This window comes from Gallus gallus, chromosome 7 (assembly GCF_016699485.2).
Source record: "Gallus gallus isolate bGalGal1 chromosome 7, bGalGal1.mat.broiler.GRCg7b, whole genome shotgun sequence".
Lineage (NCBI taxonomy): Eukaryota > Metazoa > Chordata > Aves > Galliformes > Phasianidae > Gallus > Gallus gallus.
The window spans coordinates 11,992,986-12,017,924 of NC_052538.1; the positions used below are offsets into that span (position 1 = coordinate 11,992,986).

At 38.9% G+C, this 24,939-nt stretch overlaps 2 protein-coding genes across 10 annotated transcripts; one reads left to right on the forward strand and one right to left on the reverse strand.

Moving 5' to 3' along the window:
* Positions 1–4,604: 4,604 nt before the first annotated feature.
* On the reverse strand, positions 4,605–15,150 carry FASTKD2 (FAST kinase domains 2). Its single transcript, XM_421951.8, has 12 exons — positions 15,113–15,150; positions 13,854–14,615; positions 13,365–13,468; positions 11,862–11,970; positions 10,735–10,858; positions 9,013–9,152; positions 8,527–8,699; positions 7,957–8,117; positions 7,267–7,488; positions 6,301–6,385; positions 5,228–5,342; positions 4,605–4,742 (listed from the first exon to the last, which is right to left on the reverse strand). The coding sequence occupies exons 2-12, from the start codon at positions 14,532–14,534 to the stop codon at positions 4,623–4,625; spliced, it is 2,034 nt and encodes a 677-aa protein (XP_421951.2). The 5' UTR covers positions 14,535–14,615; positions 15,113–15,150; the 3' UTR covers positions 4,605–4,622.
* On the forward strand, positions 11,894–24,897 carry MDH1B (malate dehydrogenase 1B). Of its 9 annotated transcripts, none has more exons than XM_040703918.1 (10): positions 11,894–12,027; positions 15,716–15,828; positions 16,850–16,984; positions 17,148–17,290; positions 17,953–18,455; positions 19,533–19,674; positions 20,536–20,699; positions 21,321–21,460; positions 22,158–22,242; positions 24,146–24,897. In XM_040703918.1, the coding sequence occupies exons 3-9, from the start codon at positions 16,874–16,876 to the stop codon at positions 22,224–22,226; spliced, it is 1,272 nt and encodes a 423-aa protein (XP_040559852.1). In that variant the 5' UTR covers positions 11,894–12,027; positions 15,716–15,828; positions 16,850–16,873; the 3' UTR covers positions 22,227–22,242; positions 24,146–24,897. The 9 variants fall into 9 exon arrangements, with proteins under 9 accessions (XP_040559852.1, XP_040559854.1, XP_040559851.1 ...); XM_040703920.1 differs by having other exon boundaries at positions 16,853–16,984; XM_040703917.2 differs by lacking the exon at positions 11,894–12,027 and adding an exon at positions 15,179–15,240.
* Positions 24,898–24,939: the final 42 nt, after the last annotated feature.

Sequence of the window (24,939 nt, forward strand, 5' to 3'; positions counted from 1 at the left end):
TAAACAAGAGTAAGTGCTGGATTGTGCACGGGGGGACAGGAAGTGATCTTTTCTCTGGTGACAGCAACAGAAGCTGAGGAAATGACATAGAGCTGTGTCAGGGGAGGGTCAGGTGGGGGTTAGGAAAAGGTTATTTACCGGAGGGTGGTGGGCATTGAGCAGGTGGTGAAGGTATGGCCCTGAGCTGCTGGAGTTCAAGCATTTGGGCAGTGCTCTCATATGTGGAGTTTCAGCTTTTTGTATGGATCCAGGAGTTGGACTCATTGATCCTTGTGGGTCCCTTTCAACTCAGGAGATTCTGTGGTTATTCTGAAATAATGCAAGAACAAAAACTGCTAATTCTACAAGGACAGATCTTAAAAGTAGCCATCTGCCATATTTGCATCATGTGAAAGAACAATGCAGAACTACTAAAATATCCATGGTCACTAGCAAAGTACTGGAATGAGATTTTGTTTTCAGTAAAATCAATTCTTAAAAGTATGCCTGTAGAGAACAACAGATAACCATCATATTCCGTTTCTAATTTTTACTGGCTCTGCTTTTGTTCTGGGAAAGCTAATTACAGTACATTTGGCCTTGGAGTAAATGTTCTACCTTTTTTGAGTTCTGCAGTGCACCTGCAGTTCTTCTTGAATTCAGATATTTCCGTGCCAGCAAGAAGGAAGTGAGATTGATACCTCTCTCATGCCAGGTTATGTGCTCTGAGATTTGTGTGGAAAAGGAATAATTTAGCACTTATAAATGACAGTATAAAATCATTCCGACTGCAGTGGTCAACAACCACATGTGCACAACACCAGCATGAGAGGGAAGCCTTAGTATCAGCTCTGGATATTATTTTCGTCTTAGAAATTGCCAAGAGCCGTGTCTTTTATCTTCTACATACAGAGCATTATTCAACCTCTTGCATATGCGTAAACAGTTGCAATATCTAAGAAACAGACTTCCATTCCTTAATTCCAAGATTAATTTTATTTATTTTCTGATTTCTTTAACAAGAATTGAACTATTGCAATGTCCTGCCTGTCCCTCTTTCCCAGTCACTTTTGAACCAATTTGAGAGCAAGTTTTAAAGAGAGTTCTGGGATGTTTCTCAAGAATGAGTGGTTGAGTTTTCATACTACCTAAGGAGACTGGAGGAAGGGATAAAATGTGTTTTCAGACAAAAGCAAATCCAAGCAGGAGAGAAATACAGGTCATTAAGGTCTGCAAATTCAGCTGCCTGTGTTTTTTTTTCCAGACCCTCACTTTTCTCATTCTATGTAACTTGACAAACTCTGTTTAATTTTTGCTCAGATGGTACTACTTTATTATCTGTTTGCACCAGAGCCTTCTTTACCCTTGTAGTATACATCTTCTGCCCTCCTATTTCTTACTCTCATTTTAGAGAGTTCACTCATCCCCAGATGGTTAATATCATCCTTGGGCCAGAGAAGTTTGCTGTCTAACGTATCTGTAAACTCTTTTCACAATGTTTTATTATTAATTATATGATACATGCCTGTGATTGGAGCTTGTTACCCTTTACGTGTGAATACTTTTCAAATGACCTGGAGAACTGAAGGGGTGCATAATCAATGCTTATTCTAAGGAAAAAAAAAAATAAAATAGAGAAGCCAGCTTTAGCATTGCATTTTCTTATTTTGTAACAAAGTAAGATTTATGAATCAAAAAATGTCTAATAGAACATATTAAAAAAAACAAACAGGAATCATAACAGGTAGTATAGATACTCAAGTTTGGTATTTCAAAGCTCGGACTGAAGGAAATATTTGTGTGGGTCTGGTCTGCTTTTCAGACTTCCTTTCAGGCGAGGAATAAAACATGCTGCTTTTATATATGAGTCTGGTCAGATGGTTACTCCATGCAGCTGACTCTACTGTCTTTAACTCATAGCTACATAATTACTTTAAGTCCTGTAATTGCTTTATCTTCTGTAAATAGCCTTCAATTCACTGAGGATCCTCCCATCCGTGAGCAATTTAGTCTACCTAGTAAATAATCTACTTTCACTTCACATGAGGTTGAGAACTTGCTACAGATTGGATATACCCCTAAAAGATCTTTAGTGAATTAAATACCACAGTAAATATCTGGGTTCCATCTGTTAATAAGATACACTCACATGTTGTATAAAGTAAACCCATATTCAGGCTTCCAGGTTCAGAAGAAATTTTCCAGCTACTGCACTTAGAAAACGTTCCAAGTGTGAATAAAGGTTAGAAACACATGCCTCCCCAAGTCTGCAGGCAAGCTGTGAAAATGGTAAGGAAAAAAAAAGGGGGGGGGGGGGAGGGAGGGGGGTGCAGCTCACATCCCATTAGCTCCACTGGTAGGTCAGCTAAATACATCTGTTTAGGCTAAAAAGAAAGGATTTTGCTACTTTCACATTGGACAATCCATGCAGTAATGAAACCAAAAGCAAAACTGTTGTTAATCTTTTCCCACTGACTTAATAACTGTGATTCAGGGTAGAGAGGAGAATGTTTTGAACACTTCTGGTTGCACAAACCACATCTTTACTCCATGAACTGGACACCTTAGAAATCTGGGTGTATTTAAGACATAGCAGCAGAATAGCTATTAAGCAGAAGTAAAGATTCAAGAAAGCTACAGCTCTTAAATCTCAGGCAGCAGCTATGTACTGCATGGAACTTTGAATCAGTGTAGGTGACAACAGAAAGTACTACAGTAGCATAAAGTAAGAGATTTTAATAAGCAAGGTGATTATTATGGTAGACCACTATACTTCCGTACTGCTTGTGTACGTATCAATCTATCTGTAACATGTTTAGAAATACAAAAGTAAAGATGATCAGCTAATTCAGTGTAAAGTGCTATGCCATTGGCTTGGCAGCTTTTGTCCAGGCTGCTGGCATCCAAGATAACAGTACGCTTTCCTGCCTCCTGTTTTGTCCCTGAACAGATGGAGTGATGATCCTGTTACTGTGAACCTGACTTTAAAACCTGAAGTGGAGGTAGCAGTTCCCCTGTCCAGGTGAGAGCCACAGCTGACACTGTAGTAGCTTGGTTTGCAAGGCTTCCCCTTTGAACAGCACCAAATGCAATCTCAAACACAGCTGACTGCCACTCAGTAGTCCAGCACAGACAATTATTTTTCACCTCCTCCAGTGCTGGCCAAGGCACTGGGATCAGTTGTCCAGCACACAACATCAGAACGGCCCTTCATCTGATTTACAGATGAGTTTGTATAAACAATACTTTCTTCAAGCAGCAAATACAAAAATAGTATAATGAACTTCACACCAAGTCCAGCAGATTAACTCTGGACTAGTTGTTAAGCATTAGTTGCATAAGTTCTGTTTTTCAGCTCTTGCTGCATTTCAGGGACTAAAATGTTGGACAACTGTCAGAGCTTTTTATGCCAGACTGATATTTGAGTTAGTTTCCTTCATAAATGTGCACCATACTCTTACCTATATGTTCTGCCTGAAGTTGTACAGTGAATTTTTTTAAGGATTCTTCCTTTTCGATTCATCTCATCATTGTAATATTTTATCTACGTGCGTGTGCTACTTCAGAAAGACAAAGAACGTAGTTCTTGTAGGTTATCAAATGAAGCAGGAGCACCCCCTTTGGGTAACGTGCATGCACTGCAGAAAGTATTGCTGTTTCCCATTACAATTATGTGGTTATGGCAGAAAAATTGACAGAAGATCCGGTTGTTTACAAATGCAGGTATGTTCAGACTCTCCAGTGTTCTTGCTGTGTACTGCAGTAACTTCAGCACAGTAAAGGTGTGTTATCAAGAAGAGAAATATGTACCCATTATCTTTGCTCTGTCAGTTCAAAGGTCTGAAGTTGTTCCGAATGTGCAGGCCTCTGCCAACATAATAAATTCCACCACGCTATTCTCTTTTAATACATAACAGACCAGTGAAGGTGCATCACAGTATACAAAGAACAAACTGGAGTATTGCAACACTTCTTTAAAAAGCTGTGGAGACTGTTGGGAACAGGGAGCAAGAGTCAGTTTATAAGGATGTGACAAACACGTTCTGAGGCTAGAAGCCTCAAAATGTACTACAGGAGCAGTGGAGCAAAAAAGCTCAAGAGAATAAACATACAACTAATGGAACCCTTTTTGTCCCAAACTTCTGAAAACTGGGTGAAGTTGATTTCTTTAGGAACTTTTCACATAATTTTGGATTTTTTTAAATAGAGCTCTTCATAAATGTTAATGCAGAAGACAGTGGGGACAGGATGTTGGAGAAAATCCCTCTACTGATTGCTTGTAGGCCAGGTTCCAACTGTGCTTCAAAACTCTGGTGAGTTCAAAACTCTCACCTAGCTCAGGAGGGGAAGAGTTTGACTTGGGGCATGGGGGGAGGGAAAGTGCCTATAAATAATGGCATTTCAGCAGGGACAGATAGCAGGGTACTTTTCAGATTGATCAACTTGTTTCTCTAAAGAAACCTACTGCCTCTTCATTAAAGAAACCCCCTGCTAGCAGCAGACATGGTTGACTTTACAAACTTTTCTAACCCTTTAATACTTCAGGGTAGTTGGTTCTATGCGGTTTTTTTGCGTATCTTCTATTAAAGTCAGCCTGTTATTTAAACAGGAAAAAGACAGAGACCTAAAATTGTTGGTTCACTTTAATTATTATCACACAAATTCACTTCAGAAAAAGGGGAAACGTTTTCAGAATAGATCTTTCCTTTCAAAAACTCAATTGCACCTTCATTCGTCAATTCTTGAAACTTCTTGTTCAGGACCTGGAACGAGGGAATACAAAAGGATACATTATTTTTAGTATCTTTGGTAAACTACCCTGTCCCATAAACCAAGCCTTCACTGATGGCAAGGCCACAGGGATTTGCTGTATTTTGAGAAGTTATTTTGAAGAATTTATTCTGTTAAAAAAAAAAAAAAAAAACAGCAATTTAAAAAACCCACAGAAATTAGCTAAAGTCACATGGATTTTTAGATACAAACAATGCAGGGGCTTGGCTTTTTTAAAATTTATTTTTATTCTTGAGCTAAGGTAATATTTATTTCACTGCCAATACTAAGCAGTAGCTTGTCTTTCAGAGCTCCTCTGTTCTTTATGACACAGCCACCTTCTATGTAGATATGCTACACTGTTATCACTTCGATGAAAGCTCATAATTCCCTTTAGAGCTTGTTCTGCCAAACAACCATTCTCAGCACTGTGCTGATAACGTGACCTAACAAGAGAAAACAGAAGGACTCTTCTTACCGGAATCACATGATAGCCCAGTTTACTCAGATGCCGCTTCTTCATTGCAAGTTTCCCTTGGGGGTGTGTTGTACCCAAACAAAAAGCAGAAGGAGGAACAAAGAGAAAAGCCAGTCTACAACCAAGAAGAGTATAAGACAATGATTCAGTATTATCTTTTAACAGTACAGAATACATAGGCATCTTTCTGTTAGGCTAAGTATTAAGACTGCATGCATTTCATTATCCCTTTTCTTTCTCCAGACTTAAACTCTTTTTACTTTTGGAAGCTTCACAAAAGTACTAGCATTTACCTAAACTCCTAGAGCAGAATTAAGCCCTTAGATCTCTACTTCCCCTACAATAAGAAGGAAATAGCTCAAAATTCTACATTTTAACAGCTTGTGCACCTGTTTTGGTCATTTGCTAACACTCAGAATCAGTTACTTCTTGCCATTAAACCAATTTAGAAAGGTAAGAAAAGGAACGCTTGGGAAATCAGACAGTTTTTGTTACACAATTCACTAGCTACACACAAAATACATTGCTGTACAGTGATCCAGAACACAAAAGTTACCCAATTCTAGTTAAGCCTTACTGAAATGGTGGATGTCCCACTTCAGTTAGCAAGAGGTCATTTTTCTCACACAAGATGATGCTTTGTTTTCAAACGGTATTTCAGCTGAATTCATTGCTAAAATATATCACTGGGATGCAAATTTTGGAGACTTTGAATAAATGAAATTTTAATTGGAGACAGAAATACTTGGAATTTTACACCATAATGTTTTTTATCCCCGATTTTAATCATACTTCAAAATCTGTATCTACTATAAGAGGTTGAGACATTCCTTCCTGTGAAATTTCCTGCCTCATTCTCTGAAATGTAATTAGCCTCTGTCAGAAGAAGGTATTGAGTTGGATGAGTTGTTTTTCTCAACTCAACCGATGTGTGGCAATTTCTGTACATTTGTGCGAGCATAAGTAAGAAACCATCTGCTTTGCTTCTGCAGATCAGTAGAAATAGTAACCAGATAGAATAAATATAAGCAAAACTAGCCTGCTAGAAAAAACATCCAGTTAAAAAAACGCACCTTTGAACACTTCTATCAGCGTAACTGTCTGTTGCAGTTATTGGGAGCACTTTCTTTGTGTCTGAATCCATCCAGATTTCAAAATCTGAAAACAAAACAACAAAACGATAAACACTGCAAGAATTTACAATTAACAACCTATGGAGCTCATTTGAAAAAGTTACCAGACACTGTCACTGCTGTGTTTCTAATCTCTGTTCTCGAGCAATTTAAGTTATTGATTGCTTTTCCCTTCCTGCAACCAATCTGAACAGCTACAGCTTGCGCACCTCCAGGAAAAAATAAGGTTCTTTTGGGGTTTTTTTTTTTTGAAATTGCAGACATAAGTTTATGAAAATGAAATCTTAAAAAAAAAGAGTTTTGATCTGAGCCTGTCAAACCTATTCAGATTGTTCTGAAGTCTGATTCCTAGTTAGAAATACTTACGAAGAAAATTAGTACAAATATCACAAAAAACCTGGTAATCTGCGTTTGCTAGCAAGCATAATTCAAAATCTAAATGATACCATGTTATAAAATGATCACCCTTCAAAGATCATATCCCATTTCATAAATGAAAGCTGAACCCACACATTATCCAGAGCTTAAAAGGAGAAACAAGTCAGAGAACAAAAGGTGGTGACTTTTTGTTTTTAATTTAGCTTTAATACTAAGATGTCAACTACCTGAAACAGTTGCACACATTGGAATTATATGCAGTTAAAATCTGCTTGCTGATGCTCAACAAAAAGTCCAAATCAGTTTAGTAAATAAAAGCAATCATAATGTTTTAGTAAAGTGACATTAACAGAAATATCCTAGAAAAAAAAGATTGACCAAAGAAATCATTTTTTAAATGACCGTCTTCAAAACTTTACCTTTTACTCGCCTGTAACCTATGCAAATTTGCTATCACCTGATTATTTTAGGGATTATAAAGCTACATTAAAAAGTAATGGCATATATGACAGTAATTTGACTTCATACCAATACGATACTCATATGGGAGCTGAACATTTTGCCGAAACATGTTCTCATCTCCCAGAAGTTCTAGCAGTGCCTCCCGAGCCTTCCTGAGAGTAACAGATACTAATGAGGAGAAGATTTCAGTTGGCACAAATGCAGGCTTCATGAAGGAAGGGCTATCAAGTTCCATACAAGTTCTCACACAGTGAAGCATCATTTCCCTTTTCTCCTTGTAAAGATCACCTGAAAATGAATACAAAAATTTTACATCCAGTTTATCACCTCACAAAATTTTTCATTTTGTTATCTTTTACAGACTGTTCAGAACCTGTTCAGATTCAGGTACTAAAGCTGGTTTACAAATGTTAAGACCTCCCATATTTTTAAAAATGCCTGAGCATCTGTTGAATACAGACCCTTTACCTCTCAACACACTTATACCTTTTTCACCAATCTCACATTCATTTGTGTGCAAACTATTAAACAGTAGCCACCACGGAGCCCAAGACAATAAAATTGATGCCCTAGTACATAATTAGATAATATGGTGTCACTTACATCACAGTTACTGTGTCAGCTTTTTCTTGCAAATGTCATTTTTAATGCTAATGGAGTTTGTCTTTTCCAAACTACCAACTTTAGCACAATTACAACAAATTATGTATGGAGGTGCACTATGCTTTTAAAGAACGTAACAAAGCAAGGCCTGACCTGACATAAGTTCTTCAAAGCTGTCCTTTTTCAGCAGCTGATTGAGTGCAAGATGAGGAAGATATCCTAAGATGCAAAGTGAATACACCGCCTTCAGCAGTTCTGCGTTGGAAATCTGGGGAAGGTACTTATTCAAGCAGCTATGAAGAGTCTCATAAAACCTTTTCCAAAAGCAGAAGGAAAGTATCTAAATACACAAATAAGACTACATAAACGGTAGTTTTCAAACAATTTCAAAAATACAATTTAGAAATCATTATTCTCTTGTATAATCCCATGTTCTTTAGTCCACCACTAGCATTAGAATCTTTGAGGCTACAGTTACCTATCAAGAGACATAGTAGCTTCATCAGTCTAGTTCCAAGAAAGTATCCATTTTCAGCTACAGAAAACAATTCCTACATAGTATAAAAAATACTAAAAGCACAGCAAATTTACCTTACAGACTAGTAAATCTAGATTATGGACTTTTTCACAACTGAAATCAAATACCACTTGCCATTCCATATATTTCCTTATCTTAGTCTATGACAGCTATGTTACATCAGGCATTCTCAAATGAAAACCTACAAAAGATGCTGGCCTCTGGGAACGTAGTTAAGTCGTGAATACACTCGAAGAACAATCAAAAAGCTTTTCAAGTCCAGGAATTCGGAGTCTTCTGTAACTTTCTCAGCAAGAACACCCATCAGTTCACTGGGCTGAAAGCCAAGTGTCTCGAAGGCAGAAAGAAAAAGGATAATCTAAAACAAAAGACATTTTTATAAGGTCAAGAAAGTCAGTGAAGTGGATCTTATCTTTTGTATTCAGTAAGAAACATTTTTGATGAAAGCAAACTTTTAAAACCTTAACATCCTTTTTATTTCTTAATTTAATCTGCAAGTGTCAACAAAGAGAAATGCATTTATGAAAATTCACTGCATGAATTTTAAAGTGACTTTCATAAAAATATTTTTTCCAAAGACCAAAGATATAAGTGAAAAAGGGTAAGACAGAATGAACCATACATTGCTTATTTCACTGCTACTACTATAAAGTACTTGGTCTCAAACTCACCTGTCTTTTGTCCAAAAGGCAGACAATGGAATTAACATAGTCTGCTACTGCTGAGAACAGTTTTATATTACGGTACTGGAGACTGTGACAAGCTTCCAGAATAAGAATTAATTGCCAGTATGGAGCATCGTGAATATTCTCTGTAACATAAAAGCAAAAAAAAGAACAAATGATACAAATCAATGAAAGCCTGAGTTGAAAAAGATGAAGTACCAAGAAGCAATGCTCTCTCTGAACTCCTACGCTATATGCTGCAATGAGTGACATGCATGTCATAAAAGATAGTGATTGCAGGAGAAAAAGCACAGCTACAATAGTACAATCATCAATTGTAGACTTCATTGCTTCCTCTGCCAGAGGACTCAAGACGACAGCAGGAAAAATAACTGAATTTACATCCTCTGAGTTGTGCTCAGTGGTTTTCTAGGCTTAGAATGAAACACCTCATTTCTTGAAATGCTGAGTACTGACAACTGCAATTGAAGACAATGAAAGCTGTGCATCAGATGAAGTGATTTGTAATGCTAGGTATTCTTAAATAAAATAGGCCAAAAGAATCCTCTGTTACAGGACACTGTATTCAAAGACCTGAATGTCTGTCAGCTGTTTAATTAGAAAATGAGTATCACCACTGGGTCATTTCTTCACTGCTGCAAAAATTAACTAAATTTATGAAATACATAGTTATTACAGTTATGGTCAGGTCCCTAGATATGGGAGAGGGCACAATTTTCTTGAAAGCCCCAGCAACTGAGCAGAACCTGTAAAACCTGCTGGGGAGTTCCCTTGCCTCACAGGCCCCAGCGGATGCCTCTCTCTCCTCTTCCTATCTGCAGCTCTGAAAGGGGAAGTTTCTACTGAGAAATAAATCACTGTGCCCAGAGCATAATTTGCACAATATGCAGCAAGCCCTGAGAATATGTACAAAAATGTACTGAGTAGCTGCTGACTCTGAACACTGTGTAGCCTGTTTCTATGTGTGGAAGAGTCCTGTGGTAGAAGGCGGTACATTGTAGTTAAAGACTGCATCCTAATCCACAGAACAAATAAAAACTGTATAAGCAACCCAAATATTTCTCTTTCCTAAATGTTAAGAATGTTGCCTTGCTATCTATCTTATTAGTTTTTGACACACATTCATACGTATTTTAAGTGTGAATCAATACATACTGACTCTGTGTACTTAGGAAATGCACTATAAAGGTATGGAGAGAGGTGAAAGCATTAACTTTTCTTTAAACTTTTTAAGCAGCAGCATGAGGTCAATTATTAATCAGCATTCAAGAATGAAATCCAGTTAACAAGGGAAGAACTATATTCCATTTAGTCTGTTAACAAATTGCACCAGACCACCGATCTACCTTTTAATATCTATTTCCCATTCAGATTTGTTTTTAAAAGCCTTTCTGAAATTAATCTACCTTTCATTGCTGTCCTTCACTTCTTTTTCCAAAATAATGCGTACAGAAGAAAATCAAAGAAAAAAAAAATACATAATTCAAGGAAATTTTAAAAAGGGTAGAGACTATGAGAACTATTTGTTATTATCCATCAGTAATTTTCTGTCTTGCCACTCATGAAATCACTCCGCATTACTGTCTTAATCTGTAAAACAACAATGCTTCCTGAGTTTTAAAGGAAATCAAGAAGGGGATGTGAGTCAATAATGAGGAAGAACTTGGCACAAGGAAGGGAAATTCAATAAAAACGTATTTTTCTTACCCTGGATCTTTTTACTGCAGGCATTCAGGACTGGAATGGAACAGTAATTCATTGCAACAAGACCCAAAAACACACGGTGAGCATTCGGGTAAGTCAAGTGGTCTATCTCTCTCAAAACTGCCATCTAAAGTGAATTAGAATTTATTAAATCCTTCATTCTCCACATACACCACCACTGTTTTATTATGAAAAACTTTTCACCAAAACTTTACCAAATTTCTTAACCTGCTTAGACTTACAAGAAAGAAAAAGGAGCAACAGAAAGCAAAAGCATAAAGTTTTTTCAGTATCTCAAAACAGAATAAGACCAGATCAAGCATTCTAGATCTCTGTCACTCAGCAAGTTCACAGCAAATTGTGTTTCTAAATCCTTAGACATTTCTTAAAAGAAGTCTCAGTAAAACTTATTTCCTAATGCTGTGAAAATATACATTATGCTAACTCTTAAAAAAAAAAAGTATCAGAAATATAATTAACAGAGCTGACATTTAAATTACTGCAATTACTAGTTTGGATGAGTTTGGGAACTGTAAGCCTTCAACGTGATCCAACCCCATACTGAGTAGCATATTTTTAATACAAGCATCCAGCTACAAATGTGCACTGAGGCACAGAAGAGCAGCTCTGATACCACAGAATAGACTTCATTTATAGAAGCAGCAATTAGACTAATAGAAGTGACAGCAAAAATGAGTCTAGCTTTACTAGATATTAAAAAAAACAATATTCCTAGTGCATGCATATCAACAGGTAAATATAAAATGCACCTACAATAAAAATTATACAGTTTTGTGTCAGTCTTCCAGCTACAGGTTGGTAAAGGGAGTCAGGGAACAGCCTATACATTCTTCTGTGAAATACTACATGGCCAACCCAGAGGCAAGGGAACAACTATTTTACTGTCTCAACTCCTTTTGTGTAATTTCCATTGCTTTCTGTCCTTTCATGGGATAATTATTCCAGCTCCAAACTTAAGTTCTTTTTACAGATATAGCTGGACCCTGATTCATACACCGAAACCTTTGTGTATTTTCTTTGTGCATCTGGAAAGAGCCATACACAGTTTATAAAACAAAGCAAAAGCACAGGCTTTGTGGAAGTAAAAATGAACCTCCAGACAAGTTTACCTCTAATTTCTTTTTCAGAAAGACTGGAGCATCCTTTCCCATACATTTCATCAAGTTTTGCAGTATAAAGATATCTCTGATGCTTGGGAGTCGCTGCTCTACTAGTAATCTGGGGAAGAAAGAAACGGAAGGCCTTGAGACAGTTTCCTTATTTCAGCAAAAACAGGTAGGTACCGCCATTTTCCCTCATTAGTATATTCCCAAGTTAAAGCAGTAATTCCTTCCTCCTCTTACACCACTTATTTGCAAGGCCAGCACAATTTTACGTGATGTAGCTGCAGCTCAGTTGGAAATCATAACATTGGTACAAATATGTGTCCTTTTAATGCTTTCTGATACCTAAGTGCTGTCCCTCACAAACTGTGAATATCAGAAACACCCTCCTTGGTACTACAGGTGACTGCAAACGTGTGTGCTGTTAAGCATCGAGGAATTAACACTTCTGTAGAAAACAATATATGTTTTATAACATCCGGGAAACTTGGAAACGGACATTGACAACAACCTTGTGCAAAAAAATGAACAAGCTGTTCTGTGAGCTGCAGAGACAGAAGGAGATAGCATAGCACATAAGTGCATGATGAAGGAGTTCTGTTTTCCCAGCACTGCCTCTTCTGCCTCAGAGGGAAGTGCTGTAACTGTTGTCTCTGAATCACTCTTAAATATACCTACACAACTACTGAAGTACAAAGTGTCACTGTCTAAGGCGATGTATTGCTCTGAAATTCATTGCTGCAGATGCTTTTCCCTCAATTGGACAGAAGAATAGCCCATAGGTGGATCTCCTGCTTTCTACCTACAAGAACTGTGTACCTGAGCTTACAGGAAAACCTGCTTTTTGTGTGTCACTAACAAATTCACCTCTTCGGAGTGGGTGCTGACACAGGACCAAAAGAACTAAACTACTGCAAGTTTTGTGATAGCCTCAGTGAAAAGAATGTCATGTGAGTCAGCAGATTGGATACCCATACAAATCTCATTGGCCTAGAGAAAATCATTACAATCAAAAAAGTTATTCTGATAAAGCACTCGCCAGAAAGATTTGCTGCATTCACAGATAGATAAAATCAAAACTTGTTTTCATCTTAATTTTTCCTTGCTAAGTTAAAAGGAAATAATCCCTGGCTATTGAACAGTATTTCTCATCGTGATAAAGCAAAATACTTCACAGTTTAAGCTAGATTCATTGCCTCCTTTTTATGCACAAATAAAACAGAGGCATGTCAGAGAAGCTACCCAAGACAGAACACAGTGGTGGAGATACAGTCAGAATATGCACTGCTGCAGAGTGGTCTAACATCCTCTGCTATCAGAAGCCTTCCTGCTTACAACTGAAAAGACAATGCCAAAAACCACTGTCTTGTACAGCCATTATCTCACGTAACATCTAGATCCTAAAACCACAATAGGTCTTTTATGCACAGACATTCCCTCCATGATTTTTAAGACATATATTCAAACAACATTTAAATACTAATAACACGTGTAAGATATTTTTCTCACTGTAATCCAGCTTGAAGTGCGCTCACATTCTTGTCTTCATCCATCCCAGCTAACGTAGTTGCCAAAACTGACATACAGCGGTTATCCAGTTGATTGAGCTTTTCCTGTTAAAGAGTTTTCACAACGCTAGATGACCTCAGACCAGTAACAATTTCCAAAAAGAAAACCTCTTAGTTTGTGCCTGTCATCCTCTCTTCCCATTAGAAGTCAGTTCATAACCTTAAGTCTCCACTGACCTCCACAGTCTCCCACTTCATTCAGAAAGGGTAACGATTCCCCAGACTTCTCTCAGTTACACGTGTGAAATGAGGCAGTGGTTTAAACAACGAAGGAAACTGGGTGTGCATGCAGATTAACTAAGGGAGCCCTGTTTCCTCTGAACATCAGGCTAAAGCAGAGACGTAACCCAAACCTCTCTGATGTCGTACAGCCTCAAAAAACTAACCCTGGCGTTTCAGTCCAAACTTCCAGAGGGGTTCTGATACTTACTTGGCATACCCTCAACAAAGTCTGGACTAAGAGCGTGTTCTGAGGAACACCAAGGTTCACTACGGCGTGCAGGCTGAACACCAGGTCGCCCCGTGTCATCCTTCTGGAGTCCCGCAGCAGCTGCTGACAAAGCCTGACGAAGGCCGGGTGCTCAAAGACGAGCCGCTTCTCGTAGCGCCGCTGGTCGTCTGACATGCTTCTCAAGAGTTTCCATATGGTAGTTAAACAGTTTGTGAACTGCTTAATGGAGACAGCGGACTCTGAGGCCAAGTCCAGTACGTCGCTAGGACAGGCACACGTATGGAGTCTGTTAAAGAACTGCTCGTTTTCATCCAGCGCTGCCTTCACTCTGAAGCTCTGCGCATCACCCTCCAGCTTCTCCAGTTCCAAGGAGCTTTGTGGAGCCTGCTCGCTCACCGCAGCCTCTCTGCTCTTTTCCTGCTGTACTTCATCACCTACGCCGAAAGCATCTGCCTTATGAGACAGAAATCGAAGAGGCGATCCACGCAGAGAGGGAAAAGCATTCAGAAACAACGTCCTGCAGTTCGTGTTGTCCAGGCAATCCCTGTGCCTGCCAGTCCATACAACGTGCCTGCTTGTAGGAGCTGACGGTCTGGGCACAGGGCTGCACCTACGCAAGTACCTGACCGCGTTCAACAGGTAGCCCATCTTACTATTCATTTCTGTCAGCGTCTCGCACACTGATGTGAAGTGCTAACTCAAGACCGGGGATCTGAGGAAATCCTACCATTGGAAACAGACCTGGAGAAAGAACATAAAACCACTTACACAAGTCAAGTGGAACTGATACACAACAGACTTTCAGGCTCTTAAGTAATATTGCCGTGGAAGAACATGTAAAAACCGCAGCTGGGAACGGATCTGCAGAGGATTTCATCGGGCCTCCCTCACGTTAGCCGCACGCTGGGTGCCACCTCTTCCTCCCATCGATGCTGCGACCAAGGCCACCTCGCCGGGAGAGAGAACCTCCTCCCACCGCCCGCCCCGCAGGCCGGCCCGCTCCTTGCCAGGGCTCCGGGGTCCACCCGCTGCGCGCCGCCCTGCTCAGCAGAGCCTGCCCGGGGCGGCCGCGCGCAGCCTGCACGCCGCCGTGCAAAGCCCCGCTGCCGCGCAGGCCCACGCCAGCCGCGCGGCTCCCTGCCGGCGCCCCGCGGACATGGGCCGTGCGGCGGCTCGGCAGAGCTCGCGACGCGCGCGGGACTGCAGAGGACCGCGCTCCGCCGCCCAGGAGCACTTACCTAGCTCGCGACGGCGCCATGACACCCGGCCGCCCTCCACGCGCGCGCGTTCTCGGCGAGCCTCGCGAGAGGGACGGCGCGAGCCGAGGGACAAACGGTCGCGGCGTGCGACGCGTTGCCGCGCAACGGTAAACCGACCGTTAGGAGTGGCGCGCGAATGGCCAAGCTCGTGCTGGCGGGTGAGGCGGCCGTCGGGTGCCCTGTGGGGCTGCGGCGGCCGCTCCTCTCAGCTGGCTCTGCCGCCTTTCGCGCATTCGCTCTTCTCTTGAGCGCGCTGTCTGTCCGTCAGGCCGCCGCAGCCGCATTCGAGTCGGCTCTGTCACCCTTTCTCCATCGGGAAGCTTCTCCCTCTGTTGTGATTTTCTTCACTCGCCCGGTGAAGTACTACTTAGGCGTTGGCTGAAATAGTCTTGCTGAATTGAGGATTGTTTAGCCTCTGAAATCACCCTTTCTTTGCTGGTTGATTTACTTGCTGCGATGCTCGTGTGGTACTGGTCACACAGGCTCTGTGTGAGTCTGGAACAATTCAAAAAGCATTTGACTTGTTTGTAACGGCCAACATCACAGAGCCTTCCTTTAGCCAGGCTGTTGCTGCTCCCACAGGTAGGGCGGGCTGCCCGGAGTATGCCAGAGCCGAGCTCCTGGCCGACTACCTCCAGGCTAACCTGCCGGCCTTCAGGGTGCACAAGGTGGTTCAGCACCCCGACAGGTGGGAGGTAAGGACCGCAGATTCAGCTGTAGGGGCCCAGCACTCCGCGGGGAAGGAGTGCACTCACCTCTCGTGGATCTTACTGTCCTGTATTAGCATCTGGGTAGGCGAGCACAGGCGCTGTAGAACCTTTGGCTATGAGTGCCAGCCTGAGGAAAAGTTTGAATGTTGTGAGTCTGGCGTTCTTGTCAATCTTACCACAGGATATGGACATAAAATGAGAGCCATGTGAAACCGTGTTTAGTTGGTAGGAAGCTGAAGTTCATCATTTCTTATTGAGCTTATGTGGCTGCTCAGCTTGCTGTTCACAGTAATTTTTTGCACGTTCTGTATATGCTTCCACTGTCAGGAGGATTTCTGGCATTCAAGAGCTTTGCATTACAATGGAAGTGTATAATTAAATCTCACATATTTATTTACAGTATGGACAGGCCTTTCTGAGTCCTTTGCTGTATGCCTAATTGTTCATTCTACTTGAAGACAATTTTGCATATTGCTGTATCCACAGTGTGGTTCCTATAAAAAACTGGAAAAAATTGCAGTGTTACTTAACAAGATAGACAGTACTGTGATGTTTTTACCCATTATACTTTGCTTGACACCTCAGCCAAGTAACTCAAATAGTAAAGTGAACAGCAGTTAATCTCTGCAGCCTACTACCTCCCACAGATGTTACCTACTTCTTACCTACTTACTTTCTTAAGGAATCCTGAGATTCCTTGCTGATTTGCAACATTTCTGTGTTCAACATCACTAAGAGAATAGAACAAAATTACAGCAGTAAAACCAAGTGCAAATTACTTAGAGCTTTTGCTCTGTTGCTGAAATATTGTAGTATGTCAGTGTAACTTGCTCTGTATGTCAGTGTAACTTTGTGTTAGTCTGCCTCTTTTTTGCACGTTGGTATGTGGATAAGTTTTAAACACTTTGTAATTATGTACTGAGAGGGAGTAATGTTTATAGCTGTAACATATAAACATTAACGTGTGAACAAATACTAAAACCTTCTGGGGTGATGTTTGCATTAGCAGTGGCTTCATGATGTTTGTGAAATGAATGGATGGGAGCACGAATGGTCTCCAATAATTTGGAGAGAACTGTTGGACCGTGGAGGCAAGGGTCTTCTTCTGGGAGGACTTAATGAATTTCTGGAATATGCTCAGGTAATGAGGAACTCTTAATACAGTAAACTCATCATTTACATCTTCTTCTAACGTTGCTGGTTTTAATTTGTCCTTCAAATGTAAAATAAAGCCATCCTTTCCTGTGTTCCTTTGCTGTGTTTGAGCTGTCATCTGATTAGAGAATGTCTGTTTTTGTTCTTAGCACTATTACGGTATTACCTCAATGATGTTGACTGAGGAAATGTTAGACATTGCTGAGGAGAACTTACAAGCACATGTGGAATCTGAAAAAGAGCAGGAAGAGATCAGAAGTCTTATCAACCCTTTGCAGATCTGGATCACCAGGTTAGAGCAAAAAGAGTATAATTGTCACTCTGTTTCAGAAGAACACAATTTTTCTTATCACGAGGTGTAACCAGCTGAGGTTATATATGAATCCATGTAATTTGCTGACTTGAATTAGATCCCACATCCCTCACTATGAGCATTCAGTGTATGAATGGAAAAGTATTTATATTTTCATTGCATTTTGTTCCAGTACAAGTAGCTGATGTGAACAGGTGTCAATGAGCCCCCCAGATCACCTTGTGGAAAAGCAAGTATTTGCAAAATAAGCTGTAATGCAACTAATTTACATTAAATATTTTTGGAAATATTCAAATAGTCTTTTGGAGTTCTAGCTATAGAAACGCATGTATTTCGCCTAGTCCCATCAAAAATACCTCAAATACCTAAAAAAACTCTTCAAAATCATGGTTCTTTAGTGACATTTTTAAATGACAGCATCACTTGAAATGTATAGGATGGAAAACCTTCAAATGAAAGAACATTCCAAGTTTTTAATTTTTAACATGTTAAAATGGGAGAGCAGTAAAGGATCCAAGCTAGTTATCTTTTTAAACATAATCAAATGCAAAGGCAAGATCTTTGTGTTTATTGATGTAATACTTCTGTACAAGCAGTGTACGGTGGTTAACTATAATTTGTCTGTATCCTTCTTTTATCAGTGCATCAGCTCCAACCTGCTATCAGCTTATCCCTCTGCTGGCAAGCGGTGATGTGTTTGGAATGACCACAGAAATCAGTATCCATTTGCTTGATGCTGTCCAGTTTAAGGAATGTCTTTCTGGTATTGTAATGGAAGCTGAAGACATGGCATTCCCACTCCTCCGTAGTATTTCAGCGCACACTGAGGTAGATAAGGCTTTTCTTCAAGCTGATGTTATCATTGTTCTTGATGATATCCTTTTAAAAAGAGGCACGCTGACCCTTGAGAACTGCATTAGAACAGTGAGTGAGATCTGTCAAGTGTATGCTCCCCTGATTGAGAAGAATGCCAAGAGTGGAGTCAGAATAATTTCAACGGGAAAAACTTTTGTAAACCTTAAGGCAATGATGATTATCACATACGGCCCATCCATTAAGCCTGAAAATGTCATTGCTGTTGCAACATCCTGGGAAAGTGCAGCTAAAGCCATGCTGGCCAGGAAGCTGAATATGAACACGGCAGGTGAGTATTTCTGTGTTCTATGAGAATTTGGGGAATTCAGTGGATCGACATCTTTCAGAGCACATATTTCATAGGACAGTACAGTTGATGTACATGCAAAAATGCAAGCACAGCAATGCACCCAATGAATTGCACAGCTGTACAAAATGCCAGGGCGTGACTGGCAGGTGCTACCATTCCTTTTGCTTACTGCTATCCAAATCTCTGCCTGATCCCATAAAAATCCGTTTTCTTGCTAACTCTTGTACATTGCCTGTCTGTTCTTGTGTCTATACTATGTTGGAGATATACTAAGCTGCACTGAGCTGTGTGGCAGATCAGGACCTAGAACTTGCAATCGCATTTACACTCGGCAGCATGTTATTTTAGAGAGACACAAACTAGCTGAGAATAAGCATGACAACATGCTTCTGTGTGGCTAATAAGAGCAAAGGAAATTTGTGTTACAGTGTTATTTCTGGTTAATTGGTTTTCTTTCTCAGATTAGTTGTCATAACTTGGTCATATTCACAGAGTTCTGGACAGCACAGCAGGGCTGTGTTCCGACAGTCTGCTCAGCATCAAGATTCTCTCAAGCTCTGCAGTGGTAGGAACTGGTCATCAATGACAATGATATTTGGGAGTCTGATAATATGGAAAAATAAGTTAGCAGGCAGAATTGTCTATCAGCAGTTTATTTAAGAAATTCATTTTGTACCAAAGCTATAACATTTTTGAGATATTTTTAATAGATTTCTTTCAAACGGTCTATATTTGCTTGTACAGAACTTTAAATGGAAGGTTGTTGTATGTTCATAGTATGATTTGTTTTGTTCTTTAACAGATAAATATTTACTAGGTTTTATCTATTACATGTAATAATGTGATGTTAATTAAAGTTCCACTACAGATTATGATGAGGTTTCATATAATGTTCTGGAGAACTTTGATGCATTTTTCAAATGAAAATATTTAAGGCAGGACACTGAAATGAAAAATTGTTCATTTTCAAGACTTCCACAATTCATCCAGTTCAAGCTATACTGTGAAAATATTTGTCTTTCTCTTTGTTAATTGATGTATCTTCCTCTGTTGCAGGGGTTAAAGATGTGATTGTTTGGGGCAACGTTACTGGCTGTACCTACATTGACTTGTCACATGCAAAGCTTTACAGATGTGACAGTGCTATTTGGGGCCCAGCTAATTTTTCACGTCCTTTGTTGAATTTGATTTACGATAGGTATGTACAGGACAGATTTGTTCTAAAACTAAAATAACTTCTCTACATCTGTGTTTATCTGAACTTTTTAATGAACATCAAGAAATATGATTGTTTTCAAGATTTGTCTTTGACTAGCACTGTACATAAAGAAAAACTTGAGCTGAGGTAGTAAGTTTGCAAAAGAAGTTGAGTAGTTCCTGCTAGTATACATAGGTCTGATTCCTCTGCCAACTTTGTACAGAACTATATATTCCTACATAATAGGCTTTAAGAGGTAAAGAAAAGCAAGATAGTGAATTAAATGTCTAGTATGCATGAAAAGACTTTGAAAGAATGCTAAAGAAATATCTGCATCTTGTACCTGAATTACATGTTAGAAGGATATATGGCATCTGAATAGTTTCTAGAGGAAAGAGAAATAGCAGAGAAAGGATGTTTGGAGTGAGAAGGCAGCTGGTATTACAAGCACTCAGGCCTGGATGTGCAGAGCTCCCACTCTGGTGTAAGCCTTCCACTTGTTTACTGGGTAGCAGATATTTCTTTTGTTCTTTACTAGTACTGTGCCTAGCAGGGATTTTGGTGCATGGCTGGATTCTTATGTAAGGCAGTAACAAATAGAAATAGAATTAATAATAGAGGTCATAACTTGAGTAAATGACCTTTTCACAGACAAATAATGCTTGCTGTTGCCTCTTCAGCCACTTTTTACTAGACCTTATTTCTGCCTTCAAGTGCTTTGCCTTCAGCAAAGTCTGAATAAATTTTAACTGTTATCTTCACTTGATCCTAGTTCTGTTGTCCTCTAGAAAACTACTCTTCCTACCATCATCTCAGGGTTTCCCCTCCCCCCCCCCCCCCCCCCCCCTTTTTTGTTTTCAGCAAATGGATCAATTCAGAATTCATTTCTGCACAGAGTTCGTTAAGGTCCCGTGTCTGCCATTGTGCAGGAATGTTACCTGCTCATGCAGTAGCCACTGCACTAAGATACTGGTTTCATGGTTCTCCTCCTGGAGAGATTGTTTCTATGGGAGTACTTAGTGAAGGTAAGTCTACTTTTGCTTCACATATTCTTTAATAGCTTCCTTGTAGCCTTCCCCAATTTCTATAATGTGATTTTTAATTTTTTTTTAATTTAATAAAGAAAAAAATCATAGTATCATTGGAGATTGAGAATTTTTTTCACTATAAGAGGCTGCAGATCTACACAATTATGATATCTTGAGCTCATGATTTGATATTCATTTCTCAAAAGTGTCTCTTGTTGCATATTGTCACTTAGTCTTTTAAATGGTTTTTTTCATGTATGTGGTTTACGCATGGAATATTTGTAATTGTTGGAGCCAAAGATATAAAAGCATGTTCTTCTTGTGAAGATATGTGGACCAAGAAATGGAGTATTAAACAACAGCCATTTAAACCTTGTATGAAAGAAAAGATTTAAATTTTCCACTTTTTAAAATGTAAAATTGTTATGTGTCCATCAATCTAAAATTCAGAATTAGTCAATGGGAAGCCCTTTAGTCTTTGAATTGTGCAGTCAGTCTCTGTATCGAGATCTTGCACAGTTACAGACTTCTGCGAATTTGTAGGGCTTAATCTTGGCACTGCTGAAAATGTGATTTATAATCATAAATAATGTGTTTGGGTAATTCTTCCTTCTGCAGGTCAATTTTGTATTCCTGAAGGGATTATCTTCTCTATGCCTGTGAGGTTCCAGAATGGTAGCTGGGAAGTTGTAACAGAATTAGAAATTAATGAAAAAACACAGGAAGTTCTGGAATGCTTATCCTACGATCTGATACAGGTAATGATTTTGTGCATCTGATAGTATGCGCATTCTGCCACCTATGGGTACATTGCAGCATAACTTGGAGTACGAAGACCCTTATTGCAGATGCTAGGCATATGCAAACTGTACACATGAGCTCATGCATGTAAAACTGAGTATTAAAAAAGATGTATTGAGATGAATAGAATATTGTTCTGTTCCCCAGAAAGGAGATGATAAAATAAGTTTACATGTGGAAAAGTAAAATTTGCACTCCAACATTCTGCATGCTTTGTGCAAACTGAAATGTTACCTTTAAAGCTTTTACATTCTGTGGTGCTGATCTTAATTTTGTGTTGTATTCAGAGTAGTTCTGTGCCAAGAAACGTGTATTTTGGGAAGCTTATTGCCTGTGACTCTCTATGAATGAAGGCCAGACTTTATTATAAAAAGGGATTTTTCAGTAAATACAAAATCAGCAAGCAATAATTTCATCATTAGTTATTTGCCATTTAGTGAAACAGAAAGAATTTAATTTGGTTAAATATTAAAGTATGAAAAGGACTGGTCCTAAATTCCACGTCCTACCATCAATAAAATATTTGTTGTCTTCAGTCACAGTAGTTTATATGTGCCTATTATCTTCATTTGAATGTATTTTAATTTTGTGTGAGAAACTTGAATGAATAACAAGAATAGGTGGCATTAAAACTGTTCTTTTTTTTCCATCCAGGAAAAGCGCGTTGCACTGAAGGAAATAGAAGAAATGCATCCTTACAAAGCTGATAAAATCGCTGCTTAAAAGGATGTGTGTCAAGGTGGGTTTTTTCCCCCATGAGAGATAATACCAAGTTTTAAGTGAGAATTTAAGTCGTGGATTCTTATTTTATGTCTCTTTCCTTTAAACTGAATATAAAATTATTCAGGGAGGAACATAAATACCGAGTGCCTGTCTGATATATCCTGCACGTGCTGCAGGAAGTCTGCATGGAAGATGCCTTATTTTTATAAATTTCTTTCATGTCATTCACAGATAACGAATATAAAAACTGAGCACGAATAATAAATTTGGCATAAAAGTACTAGATTTTTTTCGAATGTAAAGTGAATATAATATATTTTATTTTAGATTGTTATTAAATAGAGCATCTTTTTAAACCATGTAACTGTTATAAGAGCACTTTCCGCATATACCCTACTAAAGGTTTTTGAAGCAATTCTTTACTATTCTTTACCCTCCAGGAATAAAAGTTGAATTTCTAACAGAGGAAAAAAAATGTAAATTGGAACTCAAACTCCTCATTTTTCTGTTTGTTATAATTCATTTAATATCTGTAATCCGTGGCATAGCCAGAATGAGAAAAGACTGAGACACCCAAAGAGGGCAGACTTAAAAAAAAAAAAAAAAAAGAAAGAGAGAGATCCCTTATTGCTACAAAGGAGCAATCACATCTGTCACTTCTTCCAATTACAATAGATGAAAGATCTTTTCAAGATCACTACATTTTAAATTATTTACCCATTTTGCTTTGCTTACTAACAACACGCCAATTTTATCATTCATTAATTTTACAATACACAATGATACAACAAGTTTCAACTAACAACCTATTGAACAACTCCAGTATCCATTGCTAATACTGGGAGCACGTGTGAAGTCTGGCAGACTGCGTGATACAGCTATGGTAAAACTCCCTTGAATCCTGTCTATTTTTCTCATGCAGAATAATGGGAATAATTTCTCCTATGTCTTTTGTGCTGGTTTTCAATTGTCAGTCCTCTTAAGAATGTGTAAAGGAAAGAATAATCATTAATCAAAATAAGAACAGATTAAAGTACATTTTATTGCTTTTTTTTTTTTTTGCATTTATTTCTTTTTCCTATCTGTTCTACCTTTGATATCCCACTTGTGCCTTTTGTCCTTTTATGCAAATAAGATTTTTCTGTGCTTATCCGTCTTCCTTTATATTATCCTTATGTATTCATATCTTGCTTAGTTTGGACTGTTTTTCATTTCATCGTAACTTTTACTGTCTTTATAATCAGGTTCCCAAATCCATACATTTTCCCAGGCTCTCCTGCTATTATAGCCATTTCTTTCTACATCCAAATCCCACAGCCCTTTTTCCTAGTTGGAGGTTTGTTGTTTTTTTTTTTTTTTTTCTGTTTTCCTTTGGAATTCTTTTCAATACTTTAGTCCCTGCACTTACCATGTGTTACCTACCTACCCAGTGATCAAATGCATTAAGGGATGGGCAGCTTAAATGCATTAGTGGGGCAGCCATTTAGGGGCTGATGCACAGACCCTGTAGTGAGCACATCAGCCTTTCTGTTATCCATGCTCGTTTCTCAGTAAAGGACTACAGACACAAGATGATTTTCCTGATAAATGCAGAATTTAATTATTCCTCTAACTGTAATTTCAATTAACCCAGACAGATGATTTCTAGTAAGATAGGAGTGTCCTCCTCTCTCTGCTGTCTAATTGTGTGGCACTCCTTTTCTAGAGCACCCCTGTTCCTGTAGCTGTTTTAAATACGGGGCAGTGAGCCACTCCACTGCTGCTAACTAACGGTTTAGTTCTGACTTACTTTTCTGACATTAGCATCAAGGGTCACAGTATTCAAAAATTATCTAAGTGCCCTGCTTATCTCCCTGCAGGTTTAACTATTTTTGGAAATTAGCAAAAATATGTACTGTTTTTGCTTTTTGTTTTTACAGAGATGGAAACTTTTTCTACTGGCTCAGTTTAGCAGGAGTTGTCTTCAGGAGAAAATGGTGAAAATTCCCATGCTAAAACAATGTTTCTATTATTCAAAAGAGTAAACTACAAAGAAATGCTAAGTGTTGTCATAGCTTTTTATTGTACTGTCTTCATCCAAATGTTGGAAATCAGTAGGTGGAAAATATCTCCAGAGCAGTATTAATATAAGTCTTAATCTGGAAACCAAAGCAGAACATTCACTCACTTTAATGAATCTAGAATTTAATGTATGCCCAACTTCTTCATATGAACTAACTGTTTAGAAAAAACCCTTTAATGTCTGAAGTGTTCATATTAGGATGACTTTCAGCAACATTGTCACAGAGTAGTGGTTTTGTAACTCTAAATTCCCGCCTCTTATGGTGGTTGGAGGCTATGATAAACAGTTCTAACGTGAGAATGTTTATTCTTAGGCAAGATTGATTTTTTACGCAACAGTTTAACTGCATGCACCTTCTTGGTGACAAGATCATTTTTATCTCTATCATTTTATTTCATTAGTTTCATAGGGACTGCTCATACATTTCAAGACTGACATACGATTAATTAGGTCCTTGTCTAGACTAGGTTGTTGAGGAACCGCTTTCGTTTTCATGTCTTCAGTATCTTAAAAGATGGGAACTATGATAAACGAACTATGATTGTACTTGCTAATTTTTTTATCAGTTGTGAATGTTGAAAGCAAAATAAAAAGTTTCCTATTCTTTGAGTGGAACTTGTGCAATTGGAGTAACGCATTTTTTCTGTTCAA